This window comes from Plectropomus leopardus, chromosome 14 (assembly GCF_008729295.1).
Source record: "Plectropomus leopardus isolate mb chromosome 14, YSFRI_Pleo_2.0, whole genome shotgun sequence".
In the NCBI taxonomy this organism is placed as follows: domain Eukaryota; kingdom Metazoa; phylum Chordata; class Actinopteri; order Perciformes; family Serranidae; genus Plectropomus; species Plectropomus leopardus.
In genome coordinates this window covers 24,913,912-24,939,148 of record NC_056476.1, presented here as the reverse complement: position 1 = coordinate 24,939,148, position 25,237 = coordinate 24,913,912, and the positions used below count along the sequence as shown (strand labels likewise).

Below are 25,237 nucleotides of genomic sequence, written 5' to 3'. Positions count from 1 at the left end.
ATCCAAACTTCCCCTTTAAGTGGTTAAAAGAGAACAATTGAGAAAATAGAAACTGGGATCAGGAAATGCTGTGCGATTACTTTATTATACCCATTTCCCACAAAAATTAGCGCGTGCAGGCGGGTTTCTTAAACATGGGTAAACGTGCTCAATATGAGCAATTGGCTGTATTGCCACTGCCACTGAACTCACCGCTGTAAAGCGAGTCAGCCTTTCTGTTCGCTGGCATGTGTGTATGCGTTGCTTAACTGGTGTGTCTGTGCGACATCACAGTCAGGAGAACAGGTAAACAGTAGAGAGCAGCAGGAACAGAGGTCTTTGAAAACTTTTCAATGGTTTCTTTTCTTTATATATCTCATACTTACTTGGTCTCTCTTTCAAACTCCATGCTGACGTGTTTCTGTTGGTGTATACAAACCGGCAACAGTGTATCGATGACAACGCGTCAACAACTAAGGAGCGGATAGTACCGCGTTCACCCGGATGTTGTGTTCTGACTGAAATAGGCTTAAGTTATTCAAGCTGAAGTTTCTGCCCAAAAACATCTATGTAAACCAAACAGCTCAGTAGACTGACATAACAGGTCCCATCTGTGAGGCTCTTTATCACTGTCTCATAGTTTGAAACACATCCACACGGTTGCTCCCAGGGGTCATGACCTCTACCCTTTTTCTTTACTAGGATGGTGTGCAGGTAACAGAGAGCGGCAAGTTCCACATCAGCCCTGAGGGCTATCTAGAGGTGAAGGACGTGGGCACCGCCGATGGTGGACGCTATGAGTGTGTCGCCCGCAATCCCATCGGCTACCAGGTGGCTAGCATGGTGCTTACTGTCACAGGTAAAACGCAGCTAACGCCAGCAGCTCATCACCACACACTTTTGCTGTTATTTTTCACTGTCTGCTTGAGGAGAAAGGTCAGCTGGTGCCCAGTGTTAACAAGTTACTTGTTGCATGTTGTTGATCAATGCTGTAACAAGTTTGGGCACAACGGTTTTAAAACCTCAGATGGACTATGGTGTTTTGTGAAATGTAAATCAAAGTAAGATTTGACATAAAATTATTCTAGCACTGAACTTCGGTGTACAAACACTTGGATTGTGATGAATCCATGTCAGAGAGTGTGAAGCAGGAAAGTTGGAGAATAAAGTGTGAGCTGTGAGACAGGTCAGCTCTTCCCTGTGTGTGCTGGCGTTTCCTGCTGAGATTTGTCAGGTCAGACCACAGCACTCTGCTGGTGAGCCATAAACTGTATCAATGTGCTCAGTTGTTGTTGGACTCTCTCGGTCCTCACGTCACATTCTCACTGTGTTCAATGGCACACTGTGAGGAGGGGTGTGTGCCAGAAATAGGAAATAGAAGTGCAGCGCCTTAAAAGGTTCAGTCACTCACAGTAACATAAGCTCTGTTTCCTAACGTTTGTTTTTGCTTTGAATGAGTTTTGAGCACTGTGTATACTTCCTGTTTATGTTACAGCAGACTGTGGTGGCAGTGGGTTGCATAAAAGAGAACATTGTTGATATGTTTTTAAACACTTAGTGCAGTTTAGTCAAACTTGAGAAAAATGAAACACAAAATCAGAAAGTGGAATATTAATTTTCTGTTAAGTTGAGCAACCTAGTATATGTCCCAGAAAAGTTGCATGTCCCCATCTAGTTGCACATATAGACAAATACTCTAAAATATTCATTTGTTCCTGCTACTATTGTGCTCCTCAACAGTACAGTGTGATTCTTTGTTTCATTGTGGACGTGTTGTGAGCTGTGTGTTGTTGTGCATTGCTGTTTGTATTTATTTTACTTATTGTCTATCTGTCTGTCTCGGTGTGATAACAGTCCCTGCAGTCAGCAGAGAGGGGGACACCTTTGTGAGCACATCCATAGAGCAAGCTATACGTAATGTGGACAGTGCTATTGAGTCAACAAGGAGACGTCTCTTTGATGGGTAAGTTATGAGAAACTCACACAGCAAACACACATCTTGTGCTGCATCTCAGATCAGATACTTACATTAGTACACTTACATGTAGTACACTGCGTACACTATAGACTTGCCTGTGTGCACATTTTGACAGGGTTTTTTTTGTCTCAAATCAATCACGGGCAGTGTGCATTAGCTGAAAATGATGGTCGCATGATTTGACAATTTTTCCTCTTCTCGCCAGCGACGACCAGGTGAGGAATTATTGATAACATTTGACAATGATTGTCAGTCGCCAAAACAGGGGAGGTTAGCATTCACACTGTCATGTGATTTCTGATTTATGCGTGTTCTTTCTTGCGGTCTTCAGTAAAGAAAAAGGTTGTGTTCAGCAAGCGCTTTTGATTAGGCTTGCATTTTATATTTTATATATAGTCTACAGCTTAATGCAGTGCCATATAATACACTTTTTATGTTATACATTTTCTATTTCTTTGTGCTATATTGCATTTTAGAAATGTAAATGTCTTAAAATGAAATGCCTCTTTAATATAGATTGTAACTAAGCAAATGAGAGCACCATTGTGCAAAAGCATTATGTCATTAGGCCTTTTACATTTGGACTGACTGAACTGTTTTGCCCTGCACCGACTCAGTCCAGAGCTACATGCTCATGGGGCCTGAGCTACAATACAAATGACTTGTCTCACATCATCTTGGCACATGACTTGCATGTTCTAAGTCTGAGTCAGAGCCTTCAGGGAAAGAGTGTGGCCATTCAGAGGGGCTGCTAATATTCCTGCATTTTCCTGTTTCAGTTCACAGGGTTTGCACTTCTAAAGTTTGTGCAGATCAAAATGCTCCAATTAGAAACAGTGCTTTAAGGTGCAGTGCTGACAGACATTTAGTCAGGCAATTATTCTGACAGCTGCAGTCAATATTTGTGACTGCTTGTTGGAAGCTTTTTGTTTCATCTTAGTCTGCCTATCTCTTTTTCGTCTGAGCATCAACGTCACCATTTTCGGGATGATGAAGGAAACAATAGTGATTTGAAGTCTTTGCTTTTCCATTTGTTTTAATAGTGCTCTGTCACTGTTAAGTCAGCTTTATACTTTCCATGTCCACAAGGGTCTGCTGTAGTCTGCGTGACGTAAATGTTGTCATCTACCCAAGTCCGCAAGGGTCCGCATGGACCTCTATGTTGACGTCGGTGTGCAGTCCAAAATTTGTGACCTTGTGAACCGTACACATAGCAAGTGCGCCTAATGAGCATGCTTCAGTTACAAAATATAATCTCTTGTTCCACACTCCAGTCCTCTTATTATCATTATACACTATATTTATTATAGATTACATTTTGTTCAGCCCAAACTAACAAACATAGGCACTCTTCTTGCTGTCGTGGGGTTGCCATTTTCTGTCCTTAAACATGAGTCATCATCTTCCTGACTTTTATTGGCATTTGGCAATAGGTGTCTTTGTGCATTACTGCCACCAGCTAGAATGGAGTGTGGATTTAGAAAATGTGCATGTGTGGTCAGGTCAATTTGGACCCTGCATTGTAGTATGTACGCGTACGCTGGAGCGTTACAAGTCCCCAGCTGTCCTGGGAAGTATGTCCGAGCCTTAAGAGATGTCAGTGGTTTCAATATAGCTCGTAAGTATTTCCATCCTGTTGAATGATGTGGTTAGCAGCTGTGTTTTTCTTGGCATGCACACACACACACACACACACTCTGCCCACACATGCATGCATAAATACAGTGCACAAACACATATATGCATAAACACACATGAAGGAGAGAATTGCACAGACAAACACACAGTGGTAACCCAAATTGAGGTGAGGGGATTTCCAGCTCTCTTTAATGACTATCGCAGATTAACAGGCAGACTCCTCCTTGGCTGATGGCATCGAGGTCTTTAACATGGTTTGGAAATAATGAAAATCCAGAATGCCATTGGAGGATGAGAGCACATCAGGAAAAAAGCTAGTAGCACTTGTTACTCAGATCATAAAGCACAATAGCTGTGCTGCTGCTAAGTATCAGACTGTTAGACCTTGAGTGTTGTTTGTTGATGGCAGCAGCTGTTCATTATAGAAACAAATTGCATGTGTGTCGCCAGCTTTTTCAAATTATCAACAAAGGCAGACGTTTTCCCACACGAAAACAATATTGTAAACATACCTTTGATCACTCTTTGCAACATCGCTCTCTCTTTTCTCACCAGTGATAATGTTGTCAGCTGTAGGAGTAAGGAAAATGTAATTAACCACTAAACAGATTTATGTTAAACCCTCCAGTCCTGTTAAGCAAAGAACTGTGTGCGCTAATAAAATGAAAAAGTATTACACTATACTATGATAAAATTCTATTATTGAATATATATTTATATGAGAATATAGTTGATATATTGTAAATTGTACACTGTGTCCAGTGTTTATCTTAGAATATATGCATTTTAAATATCGCTGCTGTCCCAGAAATCCAATAAAAAACTACGTAATTCAACAGATTTTTGCCAACCCCTTTAAAAAAACATTAATATGTCAAATAAAGTGTTCATGGTTCAATAGTAACTTGGCTTACATGTGCATTATGTAGTAATCTAAATGTGCCTGCCAAATGATACAGTTTCTGTTTTTGTTTTTCATCTTGGTCTGGGTAGAACACCTGTGGATTTGGCACATGTCTTAATGGTCCAGGTTGAATGCATGTTTAAAAAAGTAGCTTGAGGTAAGAGTAAAGCAGTCCAAAAGATTTGAGTAGGTTTTGGAAGCAGAAAAAACACACATTCATGCACACAAACTCAATGATGATAAAGAGCGTCCAAGTCATTAGTGAATTGACAAACGCCTCGTTCAGACTACACGACTTTAGCCCTGACAGTTTTTGGAGCTCCCCGACAAAAACCCCAGATTAGAGAAAAATCGGCACTCGAGTGCTATGTATGACCTGCTCAAAAAAGCAAACCAGGAGGCTCATAGTGCATTGTAGACACATGCCACATATCTAGCATGCAGAATATTTGGACCTGTCAGCAAGCTACAACCGATTTAGAGCACAAGACCCAGGTTGTAGGGAAACGTGGGGCTGGTTTGTATGTGTTGCATTTGCAACATGGAGCAAAGTTGTTTGTGGCATTACATCATTTCCTGTGTCACTTCTATTGTGAGTTTTTTGTGACAAAACTTAGTTTGGAGACTAGACTTGCTCATCAAGGATTCCTGCTGGTGAAAGATGTTTTAGAGTGTGTCCCCAGTCACCAGTCAGTCAGTCATGTGATGTGAAAGCTCCAACAACTTAAAGACTCCCAGTTACAAGACAGCGAGTTGTGTAATGTGAACTTCACTCAAGGAGTTTGTGCATGATTTGAGTTTCTTCTTGTTTGACCTCTCTGACTTGCTCTAGCTGCAGCCAAGTGTCAGAAAAAGCTTTTTGAAAGATGCAAAAAAGGAACTACATTTCAGTGCACAAGTTAGAGGAGCTGATGGAAACACATTTCAGTGGATTGATGGATGGATTTAATTAAAAGAAAAATGTGTCTGGAAGACTGTAATTTCAACATAAAATGTGACGTTTATTTCTCTACATATAACATATTCATTGTCTCTTGTTCACTCTTTCATTCACTCCCCACTCCCTCAAACCCCGTCTCTTTATCCCTCATCCCTCCAGTCAGCCTCGTACCCCAGGAGAGCTGCTAGCTCTTTTCCGGTATCCACGGGACCCATACACAGTGGAGCAGGCGCGTGCCGGTGAGATCTTCGAGCAAACTCTTCTGCTCATTCAGAACCATGTCAACCAGGGTCTCATGGTCGACACCAACGGCACCGGTGAGTCAAATAACCAAATATTTTGTGCTGACACTAACAGGGGTAAAACAGGATGTCATAGCTTTTTATCTGATCACACCTCTCACTGTCTGCAGTGTGTGATGATGTTTGAAAAAGTATGTAACCATTATATGATTTTACTCAGACATCAGAGCTATTGTTTAAAATACGGCTCTACACACTGACACATAAAAGACTGATGAAATTAAGCAAATCATTAAAGATTCAGAGAGGGAAAAATAACAGTTAAGGTATGTCCTTCTTTTTGGCATGCTGCCTTTATTTGAGAGTTAACAATGTAGAGAGACTAGAAACACGGACAGAGAGCTGTGACATGCACCAGCCAGAATCAGACTATAGCTGTTTTCTTTTTCGTGCCCTTAACATTTTGCCATCACGGCACAACAAGTCAGCTATATGTCATCTGTTTTACATAATGTTCCTCTAATTAAAGCACTTGAGGACTTTTTTTTTCCCTAGATGAAATTGGCAACATTGGCAGTTAACTATTGAAAACTGGTTAACATGAATCGGCAGTTTGTATCAGTTAAACTCGGTTTGTAGTACCTCCTTCTTCCATTTAGAGTTCCCAATGTGACAAGATGTGATGTTTGGATTCAACAAATATTAAAGTCAAATCATTTTACTGTAAACCCAACACCATCATTGTGTGCAACTTGACGGTTCTAGGGCATGACTTTGACATCAGTTTATGGAATTGTTAAACTCCATATTTAGGTTTCTGCAGCTTGTGGATGCTTGTGATAATTAGAATTACACTTGAACTTAGTGACATTATTTTTCTACACAAACCAAGTACTGAAAACCACAAACAATGAGCTGTTGTGTAGCATCTACCTTCTAAAATTCAAAACCAGTTGGTTTAACCTGGTTCCTTTCTTGCATCAGTTACTTTATAGTCGTAATAATTAGTGCTGTGTCGAATAGCACTCATCTAACAGCACCATATATGACATGTATTTATTAAAGAAAGTTGATTTAATCAAAAAATAAATAAAAATCCTATGAATCACTCTTTTTTTTCAAATGGAGGATTTGTTGTATGATTTTTTTAATGTCTTTGGGGTGATGACTTTATAAAACCATAAGACATGAAACTTAATGTGAAAACCTCAGTAGAAGTGTGTAAAATTCAAATAAAATAAAACAATAAAAAAATTGATACAGCCCTCATATTGATATTGCATCACTACAAAGGAGAGTCACATGCTGTGTCAGGCATCCTGTGTCTGAGCTTTCTGTAGCTGGAGAGAGTTAAGTACTGCTGCTTTCCGTCAGGGTGTGAACAACCTCAGAGAGCCCATGGGAGTCTGCTCTCTGGTTTACTGGTGTTGCAGGGTGGAGCCTTTGGCACACCATTGCTGTTGATTATGCTGTATTCATAGCATGGGGAATAACCAGTGGAACAACTTAATGCATGGAGGAAATGATTAATAGGTGTTTGCATTTGAAAGAGACTGACCTCATCAAGACAAAATGGTTTTCATGTTTTCTGTGGACGCAAGTTCCTGACAGAGCGCTTTGCTAATTTTAATCACTTTGTTCATTTCGGTTCAAAGATTTGTTGTCACCAACTATGTGGTTTGAACACTTTTTTCACCCCCTGACGTCAGTAGGTGAATATATCATGGTTCATGTGGCGTTATGATAAGTACTGATTCATACAGTCTCCACTTCAGCAGTACATTCAGTCTTTGGCTAATCTACTGCTATTGCTAGCCTATACAAGTTATACAGATATGGTAAATAGCTTGGCAGCCTGTTATTTATTACAGCATTATCAGCATTATGATTGTTTCTGTGGTTTTTGTGGTCTTAAACATGCTTTTAATGAGGAAGTAAGTACTGTGAGAGCTGTGCAAACAACAGCACTCTCAGTCATCAGAGCTCTACTGCTAAAATCTACTGATGCAGTCAGTTCACTTTGAGACTTTGAGATTTGTTAGTACATGTATTGAACACATCTAAATAACTATTATTCCCACAGTTTAAGTCATAATAGGAAGAGGCTGTAATTTTACCTATACACTGTACAAGAAAAGTCTAAAGTTGTGTCCTGTCATGGGGGTTCTAAGTACAAAGACTTCACTAATGAAAATTACGTTTATTTTTGCTTTACTTAACTTCCTTTACCTAACTTCAACTAAGCTTTTACATATACACAAGTTAAAGAAGAAAGCTTTAAAACACACCTGAGTGATGAGAGTTTGTGATGAAGTAGACCTATTTCAGCAACCCACCACTGGGGGCTGACCTCGTTTAATTTTTTCGCTAACAAGATTTATTGGCTCACATCTGGCAAATGGCAGGTGCTAATTTTGAACCCTGGCTACGGCCAAAGGCCAATACAAAGCGTTTAGTTTCTTGGTTGCTCTGAACTTAATGAACATATACACTGGTACACATCATCCTAATACAGATCTAGATACATATGCATATTGTGCATATTTATTAATTTCTTTTGTAATATTAGTTTAAACAGATGTCATTTTTCTTCACAACCCTCAACAACAATCATGTGACTGATGGATGGATAGATGAAAAATATTATTGTCTTGCTGAATATACATTGTACCAAAGTCTTACTGTGAATTCAGTAAGAAGCTCCCACCCAGTTTTTCAGCAAGGTCTCATGCAACCAGTAATTCAATTCTGAACCGCTCTATGAATTACCGTGTTATTGTGAGCAGCATTTGGCTGTGGATAGGTCCTCCATCTGTATGCCATTTTCTCTTAAGCATGACCTGGGGCGTAGAGACATAATCATGGAGCAGTTGACGAGGAGCCTGTAAACAGTTTTATTAGCCCTGTGTCACACCACACAACATTTAACCTGCAATCACTGTCGAGCACAGGACAAATTTTAAGGTGGCGTGTGCTGGTGTACAGATTGTCTCAATTATGCATGCATGTGGGAGATTGGAAAAGCATGGATTGACTTTGGATGTTTATATGCATAAGCGTCTGCATTTGTTTGTATTCACATATGCATGGAAAAATTACTTTGTGGTGCATGAAAGTGCTTGTTGTAATGGAGGGTTAAATTTAACAGCACAAAGGTCAAATTGCCTGGTTGTGTAAAGCATCTGTGCTTTGGGAAATGTTGCTTTTAATGTGGTTCTTTTGCATGAATCAAAGAACAAGAAGAGATTTATAAAGAAGGAGGAATATCAGTATGTAAAGGAGGAGCTGCAGGTTGTCATGAGGGAAACATTCAGGTGAAAGTTTGTGTCGCAGGGAAAAGAGAGGTAGGGAAAGAGAAATAAAGCTCTGTGAAATCTGAACAAAGAGAGAGAGTGAGAGACAGTGTTTTCATTACTTATGCCAACAACCAAGTGTTCATTGTTGCACTGGCCCCAAACCAAGCTAACAGAGAGTTTTCTGCCCGTCAGCAGAAACAAACGTGCTGTTTTTATTGTATCTCCATTTCATCTGAGAGGGCAACACCACAGATTCCCCATTCTCCATCCTTACACCCACACACACACACATACAGAACCACACATGACACATTATGTGTGTAAAGTGAGCTGGTAGCAGGTTTTGCCATTTATACAGGAAGTCTCACCTAACCCTCATTGAGTTAGGCCGCACACACTTAACACTTGTTCTCATGCATAACCATAACACCACACGACTAACACGTTTCAGAGCTACACACATACACATTGATATGCTGCACATTGGAGCTTTCACAGAAAAGCTCTCACATATCAAAGCAAGTCAGGGCAGGTTAGTGAATTACTGCAACTTGTGCCCTCAAGACAGGAGGTTCTTTCTCCTCTCAGAGCCAGAAGCACTGAATCACTGTGACTACTGTAAAAATATCTCATGCATGTATGTTAATCATATTAACAGACACGAGCTTACTGTATATCCTAATTATATACAGTATATCCTTGGATGATGCTGGACTTTATTTCAAGTATATGCATGTCTTATACTAATTTAATCGTACATAAATTCTGAGCCTTTAAAAACGCATGTAGACTCTTCATGTGTTGAATTTCTGTTGCTTTCCTACAGCATTTCGCTACAACGACCTGGTGTCCCCTCACTTTCTGGATGTGATTGCAAACCTGTCCGGCTGCACAGCCCACCGTCGCTTCAACAACTGCTCTGACATTTGCTTCCACCAGAAGTACCGCAGCCATGACGGGACCTGCAACAACCTGCAGCACCCAATGTGGGGGGCCTCACTCACTGCCTTCGAACGACTCCTGAAGTCAGTCTATGATAATGGCTTTAACCTGCCCAGAGGTGCCACTGACCAGCTGCATAATGGATACAGGTTGCCTCTGCCGAGGCTGGTGTCCACCACCATGATTGGAACGGAGACCATCACTCCTGACGACCGCTACACTCACATGCTGATGCAGTGGGGTCAGTTCCTAGACCATGACTTGGACTCGACAGTGGCGGCCCTCAGCCAGTCACGGTTCTCTGACGGCCAACTGTGCACTCAGGTCTGCACCAATGACCCGCCATGCTTTCCAATCCAGTTCCCACCCAATGACCCACGGCAGCTACGAAGTGGCGCCCGCTGCATGTTCTTTGTCCGATCCAGCCCTGTGTGTGGCAGCGGGATGACCTCTCTTCTCATGAACAGTGTTTACCCAAGAGAGCAAATCAACCAGTTGACCTCTTATATCGATGCTTCAAATGTCTACGGCAGCTCACGCCATGAATCTGAGGAGATCCGTGACTTGGCCAGCCAAAGAGGTCTGCTCCGGCAGGGTATCATCCAGCGTACAGGGAAGCCTCTTCTGCCATTTGCCACTGGACCCCCCACTGAGTGTATGAGGGATGAAAATGAGAGTCCAATTCCTTGTTTCTTAGCTGGAGATCATCGAGCCAATGAGCAACTTGGTCTGACTGCCATGCACACAGTGTGGTTCAGGGAACACAACCGCGTAGCTACAGAGCTACTGAGACTGAACCCCCATTGGGATGGGGACACCATCTACCACGAGGCTAGGAAGATAGTGGGGGCCCAGATGCAGCACATCACCTACAGTCACTGGTTGCCAAAGGTAACAGCTGTCATCTTAAGTCTAATTTTTCTCAGTTTTGAGGCTGTTTGTCTATTTTAGCCTCTGTTTCTCTGATTATTGCAGTGGTTTAAACAAAAAAAGCATTTATTTAACTGTAAAACTGTTAAAAACATTCCTTCTCACATTTTCCAGATCCTGGGTGAGGTAGGCATGAAGATGATGGGGCCGTACACCGGTTATAACCCCAATGTTAACACCGGCATCCTCAATGCTTTCGCCACTGCTGCTTTCCGCTTTGGCCACACCCTCATCAACCCAATACTCTACAGGTTAGACGAGGACTTCCAGCCTATCCCCCAGGGACACATCTCTCTGCACAGAGCCTTCTTCTCCCCGTTCCGCATCGTAAACGAGGGTGGCATCGACCCACTCCTTCGTGGGCTCTTTGGCGTTGCTGGTAAAATGCGGGTTTCCACGCAGCTGCTGAATACAGAGCTGACGGAGAGGTTGTTCTCCATGGCCCACGCTGTAGCTCTGGACCTGGCTGCCATGAATATACAGCGAGGAAGGGATCACGGCATACCACCATACAATGATTACAGGACCTTCTGTAACCTGACCTCAGCTCAGACATTTGATGAGCTGAGGAATGAAATTAAAAATCCAAATGTCAGAGAGAAACTGCAGAGGTAATTATACAATCAAGATTATTATAATTTATTTTGAGAATTTTTCATAACTTTGCTTGAGACCAGAGACCAGTATACAACAAATGAAACCAGATTATTAGTGGGTTATAGTCAATTTAAAGAGTGTAGTGTAGTCTCTATGAGGTTCTTGTCATCAACATGTGTGTGTCATCTCGTGCTCCAGAATAATTCTGGATCGTAATATGTTTACATTGTTCAGTGTGCCTGACTACTTTCCTGTGTGGCAGGCTGTACGGCACTCCTCTGAACATCGATCTGTTTCCTGCACTGATGGCTGAAGACCTGGTCCCTGGCAGTAGAGTGGGGCCCACCCTCATGTGCCTGCTGGTAACTCAGTTCAAACGCCTGCAGGAGGGAGACAGGTAATACACATCTTACATTATCATTCACAAAAACATCCCCTCAAAGAAAAAAAGATGACGCCCAGGTCACTTGGTCAGTCACTCCTCTCAGTACTAAGTGTTTGCTTTTCACCGTTTTCTCACCCCATTAGCAATATTTTTGGAAGAAACTCAATCAGGCTTAAGACATTTAGCTGATCCTGTTACCCTGAGAATGTGCCTGTCTGTCTTGTTCAGGTTCTGGTATGAAAACCCGGGCGTGTTCACTCCTGCCCAGCTGACCCAGTTGAAGCAGGCCTCCCTGACACGGGTGCTGTGTGACAACGGGGACAACATCACACGCATCCAGCAGGATGTCTTCAAGGTGGCCGAGCTGCCCCATGGCTACGGCAGCTGTGACGACGTCCCTCAGATTGACCTGCGCATGTGGCAGGACTGCTGTGAAGGTGAGAGCAATTTTTGATTTGGTTGTCACGTTACTTTTTTCCCGCTCTATGTAATTTTTAAACTTGTTTCAATTTTATTTTTTTCAATCCATTTATATAGACAAGGACAGATTATTAGAAACACTTCAGCATGAAGCAGCTGTAATGTTTCCCTGAGATTAACTGTCAGGGAGGGGTGGTGAGAAAGAGGGTGTGGTATGAGGTACACATTTTAGTTACAGCTAATAAGTAAATGTGACCCACTAAACGTGACATAATAAACCAGTGTAAATTTTGATTTTATAAAAACTTTGGTTCCTGAACTTCATGGCAGAATCAGTTCTAGGGGTTACATAAAAATCTGCAGGGTCAGTTTAGTTAGTTAGTGGGATTTATTCTGAAAGCACAATAATGTACAGAACCATTACATCTCACTGTCACGTCTTTCAGCATCTTGGCTTATTTTTAAAAGCTTGTGCTATTTTTTTCATGACGAAAGAACACAGTCAGTTTAACAGCACAGGAAGTTCCCTAGACGTTTGAGTCACCAGCTTATACTGGTCCAGTATCTGGACCGTTTTGTAAAATTTAAGCCACAATATCCTCGCTCTTGTTTCCCTTCGATAACATCTTCCTCAAGGCAGTCTGGCTTCACAATAATCACCTGTTTTCTGCTGCAGTTCAGACCACCCCCTTGGAAAAGAACAAGGTTATTGCAATTATCTTGACAGTCCTCTTGTCTGTACAGCTCATGTCAAATAGATGCCACTCAGTGTGAATGTTGTTTGACTGTGTGTGAAATTTGGAGGAAGAGATGGACTATGAAGAAAAAACATTGTTTCAGGCTCCAGCGCCTCATAATGTAAAGATGATTTGTCTGCAGACTGGGACTGGGATCATTTCTCTGTGGCCTCAAGTAAGTTTAGTGCCATGAAGTGTCATGCCATTGTTGCTCTGCTGGATCACCACTTCAGTGAAACAGCAGTCCTCCTTTATCTGAACACTCATGACATAACCAGTGTTGTGCTTTTCACAGACTGCTCGCACTAATTGTAGGGGAAGAGATTGTGTTTGGAGTTAAGTCCTGGATGTTTAAACATTCCACCCGTGGGTGCAGCTGACAAAGCGAACAGGAGATGAATGAAGAGGCACCCCCTGCCTTTGTCATAAACCAGTGTTAGGGTACTGATTTTTTGCCTTGTAGGTTACTATCTCTTTGGAGATGTAATCAGTCGTAAGATGAGAAAACTGCTTAGATTAGAAGTGATCATCGAAAGAATTAAATAAATTAAATTTAAGAGACTGAAAGCCATGCAAAGAATTTGTCAGGCAACATTGAGCAATCATAATAATAGTAAATAATTGTAATTCCTATCTCCTGTCTCCTAAGCTTTTATCTTTGGGCTTGTAGGAGCAACATGATTGGCCAAGATTGATTTCTTAAAGTCAAGATGTAAGTTTTCATAATTCATAAACTGCTCCAGTATCTTCTGGGCAGTTAATGGAAATGTTTTTTCAGTGACATAATGTGGCCAGCTACTGCCTGCTGGAAAACATACAGACACCTCCTTACTTTACCTTTTTTTCCATTTCATCACTAATGAAGTGATTCAGAACATGTTAAATGAAAACAAAACAAAAAAAAAAAACAGATCACGTGGCCGTGTATGCAGTCCAGAGTCTGCCCACAAGCAGCTATGACTTCATATACATGGATTTTAGCCACCAATGTTACGAGAGTCAATAAAATTCCTTACGATGATGACATGTAAATGTTGCTCTGAATTCATTTAAAACATTGATGTTGATTGATGAACTATGTGAGAAAACAGCAAATGCGTTTTGCAGATGGATGGAGTAGATCCTCAGTCAGTCACATGTGAGCCAGTCTGTGTACATCTGGAGTCTGTTTAACTCCTGTGTCAATACATAATTGTTTTGTGCTGCATTTGGGATAAATGAGTTCTTGTTTAATGTAGAAGCTGGAGGAAAAGTTTAAGTACACTGTTTGATATGAAATATGAACAATCATAATGTGTAAGTTGTGGTGTAAGTCTACTTTCATATCTCAAATTTCAAAAGACTCAAGTAAACCAAAATGAGGCAGCCTCTTCAATTCATTGTCTTTTTAATATGCAACACATGGTGCCTCTTAATTATTCTCCTTTCATCCCAGATTCTGACCCTGGTGTTCACCCTTCCTTGACAAAATGTACAAGGGAAGAGCTAAGCTAATAAACAGACAAGATCCTGCCAGAAAGGAGAGGGAGGGAGGAAGTTAACACACTTGTTTGTGTCTGTCTGTCTTTCAGTGAGGCTGCAGCCAGATTCACAGTTGTGTTTGGCTCCATTAAGACAGAGGACACTGCTGAGAACTTAAATGTGTGTGCATGTATGTGTGTGTGCAGCGCAGCAGGGTATGAGCGTGCATCCGTGTGCTCATGCGTGTCTATCAGCATGAGATAGGAAGTCTTGTTGTGTTTAGATAGTCTTTGTCTTTTACAGACTCTTGTCTGGTAAATCAAAGGCACTCTGAGGCTGAGCAGCCGGCTTTAAACTTTTACAGATAACTAGATGGTCCGATCTCATTCATCGGCCCTTCCTCACATTTATTATGGACTGTCTCTAGTTGCTCTGCTGACGCTCAGCATGCCCCAGGTGTGTACTAGGGCATGAGCAGGGTTCTGTGTTTGTGTGCGTGTTTTCTACTCTCTTTGATCTGGGTACAGTGATGGCAGTGTGAGACTGAGTCATGGTAATACAATAAGCCTCTTAGATCAGCACTTTGAAGCAGAGAGAAAGTGGCATCAGCAGTCCTGGTTTCCTGTTTTGTGTGTGTATTCACGGGTGGGTGGCTGTATTTCTGTTTGTGCATAAAGGGAAAAGATAAACCTAATCTTCCCACACAAGTTTCCTTTATTCCGTGAGGTAAAGTGCTTAGTTGTTGTCATTATATCATATTGAATGAAAAAATACAACCTAATTGTGAAAATTCATATGGTACAGCGATAAAGATTGCCATTCTCGTTAGTGTCAGTGATTGTTTATGTCGTACTTTGTGAACCACAGTTCGTTGTATTTTGTTCGACCCCAACAGACTGCAGAACCAAGGGTCAGTTCAATGCCCTGTCATACCACTTTAGAGGACGCCGATCAGTTGAGCACAGCTACAGAGAGGATAGACCAGCCAGCAGTATCCAGGAGAGCAGGTAACACAGCATGGCAATATCACAAACTATATCAGGAAGTTTTGAAATGGTGAACTGCAGGGTCTCTCAACATGCTTTGCCCCAGGGTAACTTTTGCAAATTGAGAGGAGGCCAGGGGCTAGTTAATAAACAAACATTGATAATATTCATCAGTATATATAATATTGAATTGCCTCTTTTCAGCCTTCAACACTTGCTTTCCTCACTTATCTTTTCCAAGAAATAATACCTGTCACAGCAAACCTGCACAGGTCCAGTGTACACAAGAGCATTTCTAGGATTTGAGGACATTTGGGCCCCATCCTGGACCTCTGTCAGAGGATCTGGGAGATCCTCCCCTGGCACTTTTCTTACAAACAATCTCAACTTTAATGCTTTTTTATGCACTGTGGCTTTAATTTACATTTAAAGTACAAAAAAAATTCCTAATGCGAATCAATTTTTGTCGGCGAGCCACCTGGCATCACAGGCCATAGATTAAGTATCACTGAAGCCCTTTTCCCACTGGACAAATTTTTCTGGTAGAAAATGGATATTATATGCAGTATATGTAGTTTATATAGTCTTAGAGAGGCTATAAGGAGGCAATTGTTGTAGAAATGGAACCTCATTTTATGTTTCTTTTTTGCAGCCCAGTGGAGGAAAATGTAGAAAGTCTTTTAAATGTTACTGTGACCTCCAAAAAAAGCACTGAACCTTCAATCAACGACTTCCAAGACTTTGTCTCTGACATGCAGAAGACAATCACTAGTTTACGAAAGCAGGTGAGTGTCTGCCTCTGCACACACACACACGCACACACACGTATCGTCTCTGAACATGCTGCATGCCTGCAAAGTCCATTTACTAAAGCTATGCTGTAGTCTAACACACTGACACAGCCAAAGCCCCATACATACAGACATGTTTCACATTAACATGTCAGCGGTACAGTTAATTCCTCCGGATGGGGCCCAGCATCCTGACTTTGTTTTCTGGTGAGCTGCAGCCTTTTAAACGCAGAACCGATGATTAATAGATAGTCTGGTTTTAAAAGGTGCTGGATTGTTGTGTATATAATAGGGAATGTATTGTACTTAGGAAGTTTGTATTAAGAATGTAATATGGTTCTATATGGCAATATATTTGACTTGATATTGTACTCGTGCAGTATGCACATGCTCATGTACACGTGACTCAACATTTGTAAAATTTGTTGGGGGCCGGGGGGGGCATGTGGCAGAGTTGATGCAACCACAAACAACTGCTGCTCTGAGTAAATCTTTGTATCTTTGTATCTTTGCAGATTAAAAGACTTGAGGCCCGTCTGAGCAAGACTGACTGCACTGATAATGAGGGACGTGAGCGAACAGACGGAGAGCGGTGGAAAAAGGACTCCTGCACCACATGTGAATGCAGAGTATGTTCAACATATAGAAATCAGCATGAAGTGCAAATGGTTTACACACCACACAAACACATGCAGTTCTTAATCCACTCATTTTTTTCACTCGAAGAAGCCGATCATGTTTTTGTATCTCCGTGTGTCTCATTGTGGAAAGGCTGTCCATCACAACCAGTTCTATGTGAGCTGTCTTCCCAGTTTAAATGCCCCACTTTCTCCCTGTCTGGCACTCGAACGAGTGTTTCACCTCCTGCAGCTCCTCTTGGCATTACTCCTCTCCTGGCACCAGTGTCTCCCTGTAGTGTTTGTGTGTGCCGGCCACTTCTCTGCCTTTCATTCTTTATCTCTGACACTTTTGCAGTGCCAACTGTTGGCAGAGGTGATGGCAGCTCCATGCCAAATCTGGCTGCCTCTGATCTTCTTCTCTTTCCCTCCCACTTACCTTTTTTTAGCCATTTCTTCCACTCAGAGTTTATTTTGCTCGCCACATTTGATAACACACCTGTCAGTTTCTCTTTCATGTCTCTCTTCTTCCCCTTGGCTTCCTCAAAACTCTCTTTCCACCTTCCACGCCTTGCTGTAATTGGAGGATTTTTGTTCTAATTGAATTTGGCAGGCAGAAGCACAATGAGGAGGGCTGTCTGGGAAAGAACAGTTTGGTTCAACACATCATGTTGTTGCTCCAAAACAAAGCACCTCATTGTTCTGTTCAGCCGTGTCATAAGCATCTTACTAGAAACTTGTCGAAGGCAAAATGTTTCAGTTTCTGTTCTGTGCCAAACAAAACCACGAGACAGTGCCAGCTCATGACCACACGCTGAAATCACTCATTCACACATTTTACAGTCACATTATGTTCGTCTGTGAAGTGGTTATGTCTCTTTTAGACACCTTTTCTCAACATGCACATAAATGATCTGATTTTTTTTATACTGTTGTAAATTTTTCTTTTCTTTTTATGTATTTGTGTTTTTTTAGTACCTCCTGTACCTTGATACTAGTAGTGCAGCTGCACAGATCACAAACATTTCATCCAGTCTAATCTAATAAGGTATCTGACCTGTTGCCCTTCTTCCCCTCCCCCACTCCCACCCAGGAAACCCAGGTGACCTGCTTTGTGGAGTCATGTCCACCAGCCGAGTGCAAACGGCCAGTCAAGCTAAAAGGCGCCTGCTGCCCGGTGTGCCTTCACCACGCAGACGTTAAGAAGCGGCAAAAAGCAGACACCCGCCACGAATAACCCTCAGGACCCCCCCAGCAAACACACTCTAGTGGCTGAGAGTCACACACTCACACACAGACATCCAGAGAGAGGATGGGACTCCTGAAGGTGCGCCGATCCACAGCCACCGATAGCCTCGATAGACGCAATAGCCTCAGTTCTTGTTTTGTTTCATTTTGTATTCTTATTCGTTGATTGGGGGAGGGGTGATTTTATTTTATTTTTCGGATTGTTGCCCCCACCAGGGCCAGCAGCCTGAGGCTCGGTTTGAAATCCTCTGGCAACCAGCCAGCGATCACTAAACGGATTTATTTCTGAACCCGACGGGTGGAAGGATGGATGAATGGGTGGATTGCAAACACGACGGACAAACCTCTTCTCCTTGCTCGGGGTCCACTGAGGCTTCTGAAGTGTAACAAACAGCCAGTGTGTTTGCTGTCCTGCGACTAACACTTGGTGACAAAACGCAGGGCCACTTGCCGTCGACAAGCAGGAAAGGGAAGTAGATTGAAAGGCGGCAGCCATTTTGTTGTCTAATAAAAGTTTCTCAGGTTAGAGATGCCGAAAACTGGTGCTATTTTCCCCCCCTTTTTTTTTATTAATGATTTAATCACTAAATACAAACCTTCAAAGTATTGTCTTTTGTACGCAAAGCAACCTATATACACTCAGTATATGCCTTTTTATGATAAATCACAATTGAGAGGATGGTTTTCTTCAAACTAAAAGACTTTATGAATAGATTTACTTAATCTTTTAATCCAAGGTGCTTTATACCATGTTATAAGTATGTTTTTCTCCTCCCTTTTTGTATAAAAATGCTTACATATGAAGATAATGTGAAGCCCTAGGAAAATGTTTGTAATGCAAAAGAGATGTCTACTGATTACTGCTCCTTTATCCATGGACAACTTGTTAGTTGACTGACTTATTGTCTCTGCTGGCCTGTCCTGAACTTGAGTGAGGTGGAGCCGTGTAGTGCTCCCCATTGCAGGACACTCAACCCAGCTCTTGCACTGTTGTGCTCCTTTCCAAGTTTCATTTTGCTTTCAGAAAGCAGTGAAAGAATATCCATTTTTACCACTGTCATGTTGTGAACTTTGTCCCAGTATTTTCCTCAGTCTCCGAAAGCCAAATGTATGATTTAGTTATTACTTCTAAAATGGCATAAATAGCACGTGTCTATCTATGAAACTATGTATGAATGTTGTAACGAGGTCAGGACTCAGCCTTTGGTACTGCTCACTCTACCACAGCAGTATTCTCCTTCTGGCCTGCTCGCAGATTTTTTATTCATGTCTAGTCTTTAGTCCACAGACTGAACACAATTGAAGGACTGCTACCATAACTGTTGCTGTGGTGGACCTGCCGCTCTCTAGGTCCAGTTTAGACAAGGACACGCTTGCATGCATTCCTTTGTCAAGCTTCCACTTTAACTCCACCTTTTCCCTTTTTTTTTTTTCCTCGTGTGTTCAGTGTTTGGATATTTCCCCCCGTGAGGACCGTCTTCAGTGTTGATACAGGTCAGGAATGCTCGTCCTGCTCATGTTTCTTTGCCATGTTGAAGATTTTGAGACCGGGCTGACGTCATTCGGCAGAGCATGTGTGGAGCGCAGGCTTCTCCAGCGCTCTGACCCTCATTCCGCTGTAATGGAAGCCATATGAGAGGGGAAGCGAGGGTAATGTTGGGGGAGGGGTGCTGATGATAGGGATACAGTGTCAATCACACCAAGTCTCCACCATGTTGCTATTGTGAGAGTTATTCCACTGACCCCTGTCAGCTGGCCCGACACATGTACTGTATTTAGACCCCCTATTGTACCCCATGCACTGGCTCGCTTAGTGTAACATAAGTCACGTTTTTGTTTTCCTGTTTTGCTTTGCTCCTAATTATGGTGAAGCGGCTGCAGCTGCAGTGTTCCTTTCCATTGTTTTCTTTATGTGGTAACGTCCTGAGCAAGCATCTGTCACTAAACAGAAATAATACTCTCCGGAATGTTCCATCCAGGATTCCAGATGGATTACTGGGCTGGCAGTAGCACTGGTAAATTGGTATCATATCATATGTTTAAATATACTGGACAGGTTTGTACATCGAACTGTTTACATCCGTATTTTTGTCTCCATTACTTTCTGACTGTGGCTCTTCCAACAAGACCTATATGTTCACATACTATTCATGTGTGTGTGCACATTTTAATGCATTTAGAATTTTGATATATTTTCATGAACTGTGTGTATGAATGAGTGTGTGTGTCAGTCTCAATAACAGACTAAATGTATTTTGGCAAGTGTCCCAAGGTTTGGCTGTCAAAGCACTGTGAGCTCTCTTCGTTACCAGTCTTCACATTCATATATCTATTGTATTAGTTCATTTTTATTTTCTATTTTCATCATAGTTCCCTATCTTTCACCCCCCCAAAAACTCCCAAGTGTCAATGGAATGCACTGCTCCGCAAGACTGAACATGCTTTACCTACACTGTCCCCTAAACAGTGGTCAATGTGGATATATTAGTACCTATCATGACATTTGTATTGTACGTTTGCCAAAGAATGGTTTGCACTGTAATGTATGCCTCTCGACAGTAATAATAAATAAATAAGCCACATCTGAATTAGTCATACATGTTGGTGCCTGTTCTTTTCCAGCTTCTGTGCTTGGCAGCACAACTGAACAAAAGATGAGCTCACTGTAAAGATGTGACCTGTCATCAGCTCATTGATGCTCTGACATGTGGGGACATTTTGATTTTGTTTATAACAAAACATTTTGCACTGATCATCTAATCCAGCCTAAAACCACGCAGTTTTGTTAAATTGGTTGTCTGTGCGTCATGCTGGTCATTAAAGGACCTTTATATGATATTCAGAGCATTAATTTAACAGCAAACCACTGTGTTTGCTATGTTAAAATATAGTGGAGTAATTGTGTCTTGACAAAGAATGAAGTCACGCTCTGTGTATGTGTTGTAATTCGAGTTTATCTGTTTGTGGTTGCATGTGCATGTGAGTCCCGCCTGAATCCCAGTGGCTAGCACATCGCTGCTGCTCTGTACTGCATTCATGCAGCGGTTACTGCTGATATTAGGACACCGTCCAGTTTCTCTCTGGTTAATGTTGTTAGGTCTGTCAGGGTAGCGCTGTTGCCATTATTAGCAATGTTTGCAATGCTAGCACCGCTGGCTGTTTGATGCAAGCTCAGCTACCTCCATGTTGAGAGCCGTGTGTAGACAACCTCTGAATCATACATAACCCTCTGAATATGGTGTACAGCTCCTTCAGCATGGGCACTCAATGAAGTCTATGGAGCTGATCAGCTAATATAGCATTTTGTATTTGACTCACATCTACTTTCTTAGTAGTTCCTTCTCTTCCTAAAGTGCCTTAATACTTCCATTAACAGACTTGATCATACTTCCTACAGTAACTTCTGGTTATCTTTTTTTGGCAGTATTTGAGGCATTGCAATAGTGAGACTAGTAAATGCAAACACAACACTACTCAGGTGACAATGGTACACATACCAGCTAAACATCAGAACATAAGAATTGTCATTATGAGCATGTTAGTGTACTAACGTTAGCATTTAGTTCAAAGCCATTTTCTGCCTAAGTACAGCCTCACAGAGCTGCTATCATGACTGTAGAGCAGACTGTTGTTCCCCTTTGTATGCTTCTCTGCTCTTTCGACATGAGAGACAACACTATCTAAAGCAAGTGTATCCAAACAAAAGGCAGCTGTGTGGTGTTTGAGGAAAGATATTTGCAAAGTGAGTAATATTAGAAGCCTGAGAACTTTAACCATGTGAAGATAAACCTCAGACTGTTGCTCACATGTTGTCTGGCAAACAAACCCACAAAGGTTTTTAAACCTGTGCTTTGTGGCTAATTATGCTCAGCTCTGGAATAACTTACTTTCAGATACTAAATTATTAGTGTATTTGTGTTGAAGAGTATACTCATTATGTCTACACAATGTTAGAAAAAGTCTAATTATTGTTACTGACTTTTAAAATACATGTAAACATCTTAGTCTGATTCAAATTGCAGTGGAATTTCTCTAAGTCAGCCTAACACACCTAAATAATGCAGTTTACTCTTTTGTGTATACACCTCAATCGGACCAGAACTGGCCTAGGTCTTCTGAGCATGCTCCATAGTCCCTACACCAGACTTTGACCCAGAAGTCAAATGACATAAATTTGTAGAAGAAAACCTGGAGAAACAAAAGAAGAAGAACAAGGGAAGAAAACAAAACAAGACAAAGGTACCAAGTAAAGGATAGAGTACGTACGAAACGTACAGCGCTCAAAATTGTTATCTATATTTTCAACCCCTTTGCTGCTCGCTAACTTGTTTGGTATGCGACGTAATATGTCAACCGGAAGTAGGTCCAATAGCAACTAGCTAAAAGAGAATCACCAGCTACCATGACGGAGTCAGACATACTTCCATTAATAAACTGATTCTCCCCTGATGCTTGCTGCTCCGACAAGGACAGTAGCGCAGTTTAATGGTCTAATCAAGCTATAATGGTAGCTTGGTTCAACTGTGCATGTAAACATACTGACCGACCCGGACATTGTGTCAAAAGTAAGCATTTCGTCTTACCTCTGCTTCCACTAATCTCCATCTCCTTGCTTTCTGTCCTCGATCCATGTCCCTCCTTCAGTCCTCCATACTTGTCCCTGTAGACTCAGCAGCCGGTGCAGTGAGTGGACCGAGGCTCTGGAAAGAAAACTGGACCAGGAAATGAGGTTTCCAGTGGCTGCCCAGATAAAAGCGCCTTCATCTTCAAGCCAGGCAGGGAAAGACATTATCACCCTGACAACAAGGGACCTACCTTACTTCGAGCAAAAGGTCTGTTCCTGGGAGATACAAACATGAATACACACACATGCATGCACTTCCTGGTATCTGCTGCTCACTTCCCAGCTTTTGTTTGAATGAAAAATCCTCTGTTTACTTTGGAAAGAGAAGGACAGTCTGATTATGTAAGTAAGAAAGAGCTGTATGTGTCTGAAACTGAATGTGGGTAGACAATACGACACAGACAGCCGTCAGAAAAACACGAATCAGAGCACAAAATCAGCTGTATTCACCTGAGACGCCCCAATCTGAATCTCCATCCAGATACTTTTCAGATCTTGAAGCAGACAAGAGACAAGAGGCAGAGGAATTGCGGCTTTCAGGGTTTGGACAGGACACAAGCCTGCAGCTGCACAAGCCTGGCTACCCAGCAAGCCTCTCGCTTCCCACTCATCACATACTGGAATTTCATTTAGGCAATTGGCTCTCAGCGTTGCACCTCTCACTGGCCAAGGTGGGGAATTCTTTCCCCTCGCTAGTGGAACGTCATTCTCATTTCCAGAGCGAGGCGGATGAAAGGGAGAGAAGTGGCGTCCCGCTGGGGGAAAATAGGTTTTGCATCCCGGGACTCAAAGGACTGCAGCGACGGCTTGTCACCCCCAGTGGGTGGGAAATGTCATGAGATGGCTTCCCGCTAGTGTTTTTGGCTCTGACACACAAGCCCACTGAGTTTATAGTGCAGGTGTTTGCACAGGCAGTTACTGTATGTGTTAAACTGTTTGTGAAGTGTCTCACCTGATGGGATCACAAGGGATGCACTCCACTGGCAAACTCTGGTGTATTTTTGCACATAATATTTTGAGTTGCTCTGTCTTTACTTTGTGCCATTTATTTGTTAGAGAAAGTGGAGCTTGAATGTAAACTTTGTCCCAATGGTGGATCAAGAGGACAGCTCAATGACTGTCCTAATTCTAGAGTCCTGTGCTTGTTTGGAGAATTTTATTGTCTTTTTGCCCATTGTTTTGCATTTTTCGTCGACAAAAGTACTCTCTTGGTTCACTCTCTGCTGCTCTCATCAACCTCATTTCTTCCTGTTTTTGGCGAAAAGATAAAACTTTACAGTTTGTCTCACAAAAGTTATGAGAACTTTTGTGCTCAGTACTTTCCAAACAGCCTTTTCTGCTGGGAAACTAGACTTAAAGTGAAACTTATCTATGCTCTCATCAAAGCCAGACTTCTTTGACAAAAACAGTTTTACCTGTTTGAACATGGGAGCTGCTGGTTTACCATTGCCTCGATACTGTGCGATTTTGGCGTTTTTTAAGGGGTTATTTCAAAGTCAGCAAGGCAATAAACAAACTACAGATTGAGGCAAAGGTAGACCAGCAGCTTCTATGGTAAGCAAATTAAAATCACTGTTTTTGTCAACAGAATGGCTTTGAAGAGAACATAGATAGGCTACACAAGTTTCAGTTGAGTTTGCCGTTGGAAAGGGCTGTCTGTTTGAGAAGTACCGAGTTGCTTTTGATGATGTTTTTGTACTGTTTTGCTCTCGTCAAATGTGGACCCCTTTTACACCATTTTGTCAAAAGTTTTCTCGATTTTTGGATTCCTAACATAACTAGGTTTTTCTACACAGATGGTCATTTGGGGGATAAAGTGCTCATACAGTAGCAATTTGCTCTGGTGTTATGGGCTGGTACCTGTATTTACTGGCAATGTTGCTGTGATTGACATGTTTGATTCCTGATTTGTGCACTCATCTAGGCCTACAGCTACAGTATCTGCCGTGTGGTTTAGTCATTAACAGTAAGTCCATGTGAAATAGGCTACAGTAAGTGTGTGTATGTGTGTGTGTGAATTTATCAGTTTGTTTCAGCACTTTCACGCTTGTGTTCCTTCTTCCTCTTCAGTTCCTGATGTCATTCTCAGCTTTTGTTGTTTCCAAATCCCAACGTATAAGTTACACTAATTTGATTTACGGATGTAACACAGCGCCAAATTGAGTGCTACGTTTGACCCCTCTCCCCCGTAGGGAACACTCTCCCCCATATGAACATACCAAACTCCTTTCCCAGGTCTATTAACTGTAATTGCCAAAGCAGAATAGATCCGGTCGCTGAAATTTAGACAAAACAGGTCAACAGATAAGTTATCTTCTATGTCAACCAGTGCAGATATAATCATGTTGGATATGCGTGTTTGTGTGTGGGAGCTGGGCAGTGGGTTGAGAAGAACATACAGTTCCTGCGAAGTAATTGTTACTGATAGAAAGCCAAGCTAATCTCATGTGAGGACTGGCTGAGCGCCTCGCTGGCAGATGACTGACTGGCAGATGGGATGACTCAGTGCGTGACCAACTGAC

The 25,237-nt window shown here is 42.0% G+C and overlaps 1 protein-coding gene across 2 annotated transcripts in view; it reads left to right on the top strand.

The window, feature by feature from the left end:
• The window catches only part of LOC121953416 (peroxidasin), a 60,232-nt gene extending 37,482 nt beyond the window's left edge, over positions 1-22,750 (top strand). The window contains exons 13-24 of one of the 2 annotated variants that reach the window (XR_006106511.1): positions 682-838; positions 1,834-1,942; positions 5,599-5,756; positions 9,804-10,810; positions 10,964-11,460; positions 11,709-11,843; positions 12,060-12,268; positions 15,345-15,456; positions 16,088-16,220; positions 16,742-16,855; positions 17,937-19,585; positions 22,736-22,750. Coding sequence is in view for 1 of the 2 variants with exons in the window: in XM_042500494.1 (XP_042356428.1) it covers positions 682-838; positions 1,834-1,942; positions 5,599-5,756; positions 9,804-10,810; positions 10,964-11,460; positions 11,709-11,843; positions 12,060-12,268; positions 15,345-15,456; positions 16,088-16,220; positions 16,742-16,855; positions 17,937-18,080 (2,775 nt within the window). In the remaining variant the exon portion in view is untranslated. Of the gene's footprint in view, positions 1-681; positions 839-1,833; positions 1,943-5,598; positions 5,757-9,803; positions 10,811-10,963; positions 11,461-11,708; positions 11,844-12,059; positions 12,269-15,344; positions 15,457-16,087; positions 16,221-16,741; positions 16,856-17,936; positions 20,683-22,735 lie in introns of those variants that run through there. The other variant, XM_042500494.1, reaches the window with a different exon arrangement.
• The last annotated feature ends 2,487 nt before the right edge of the window (positions 22,751-25,237 follow it).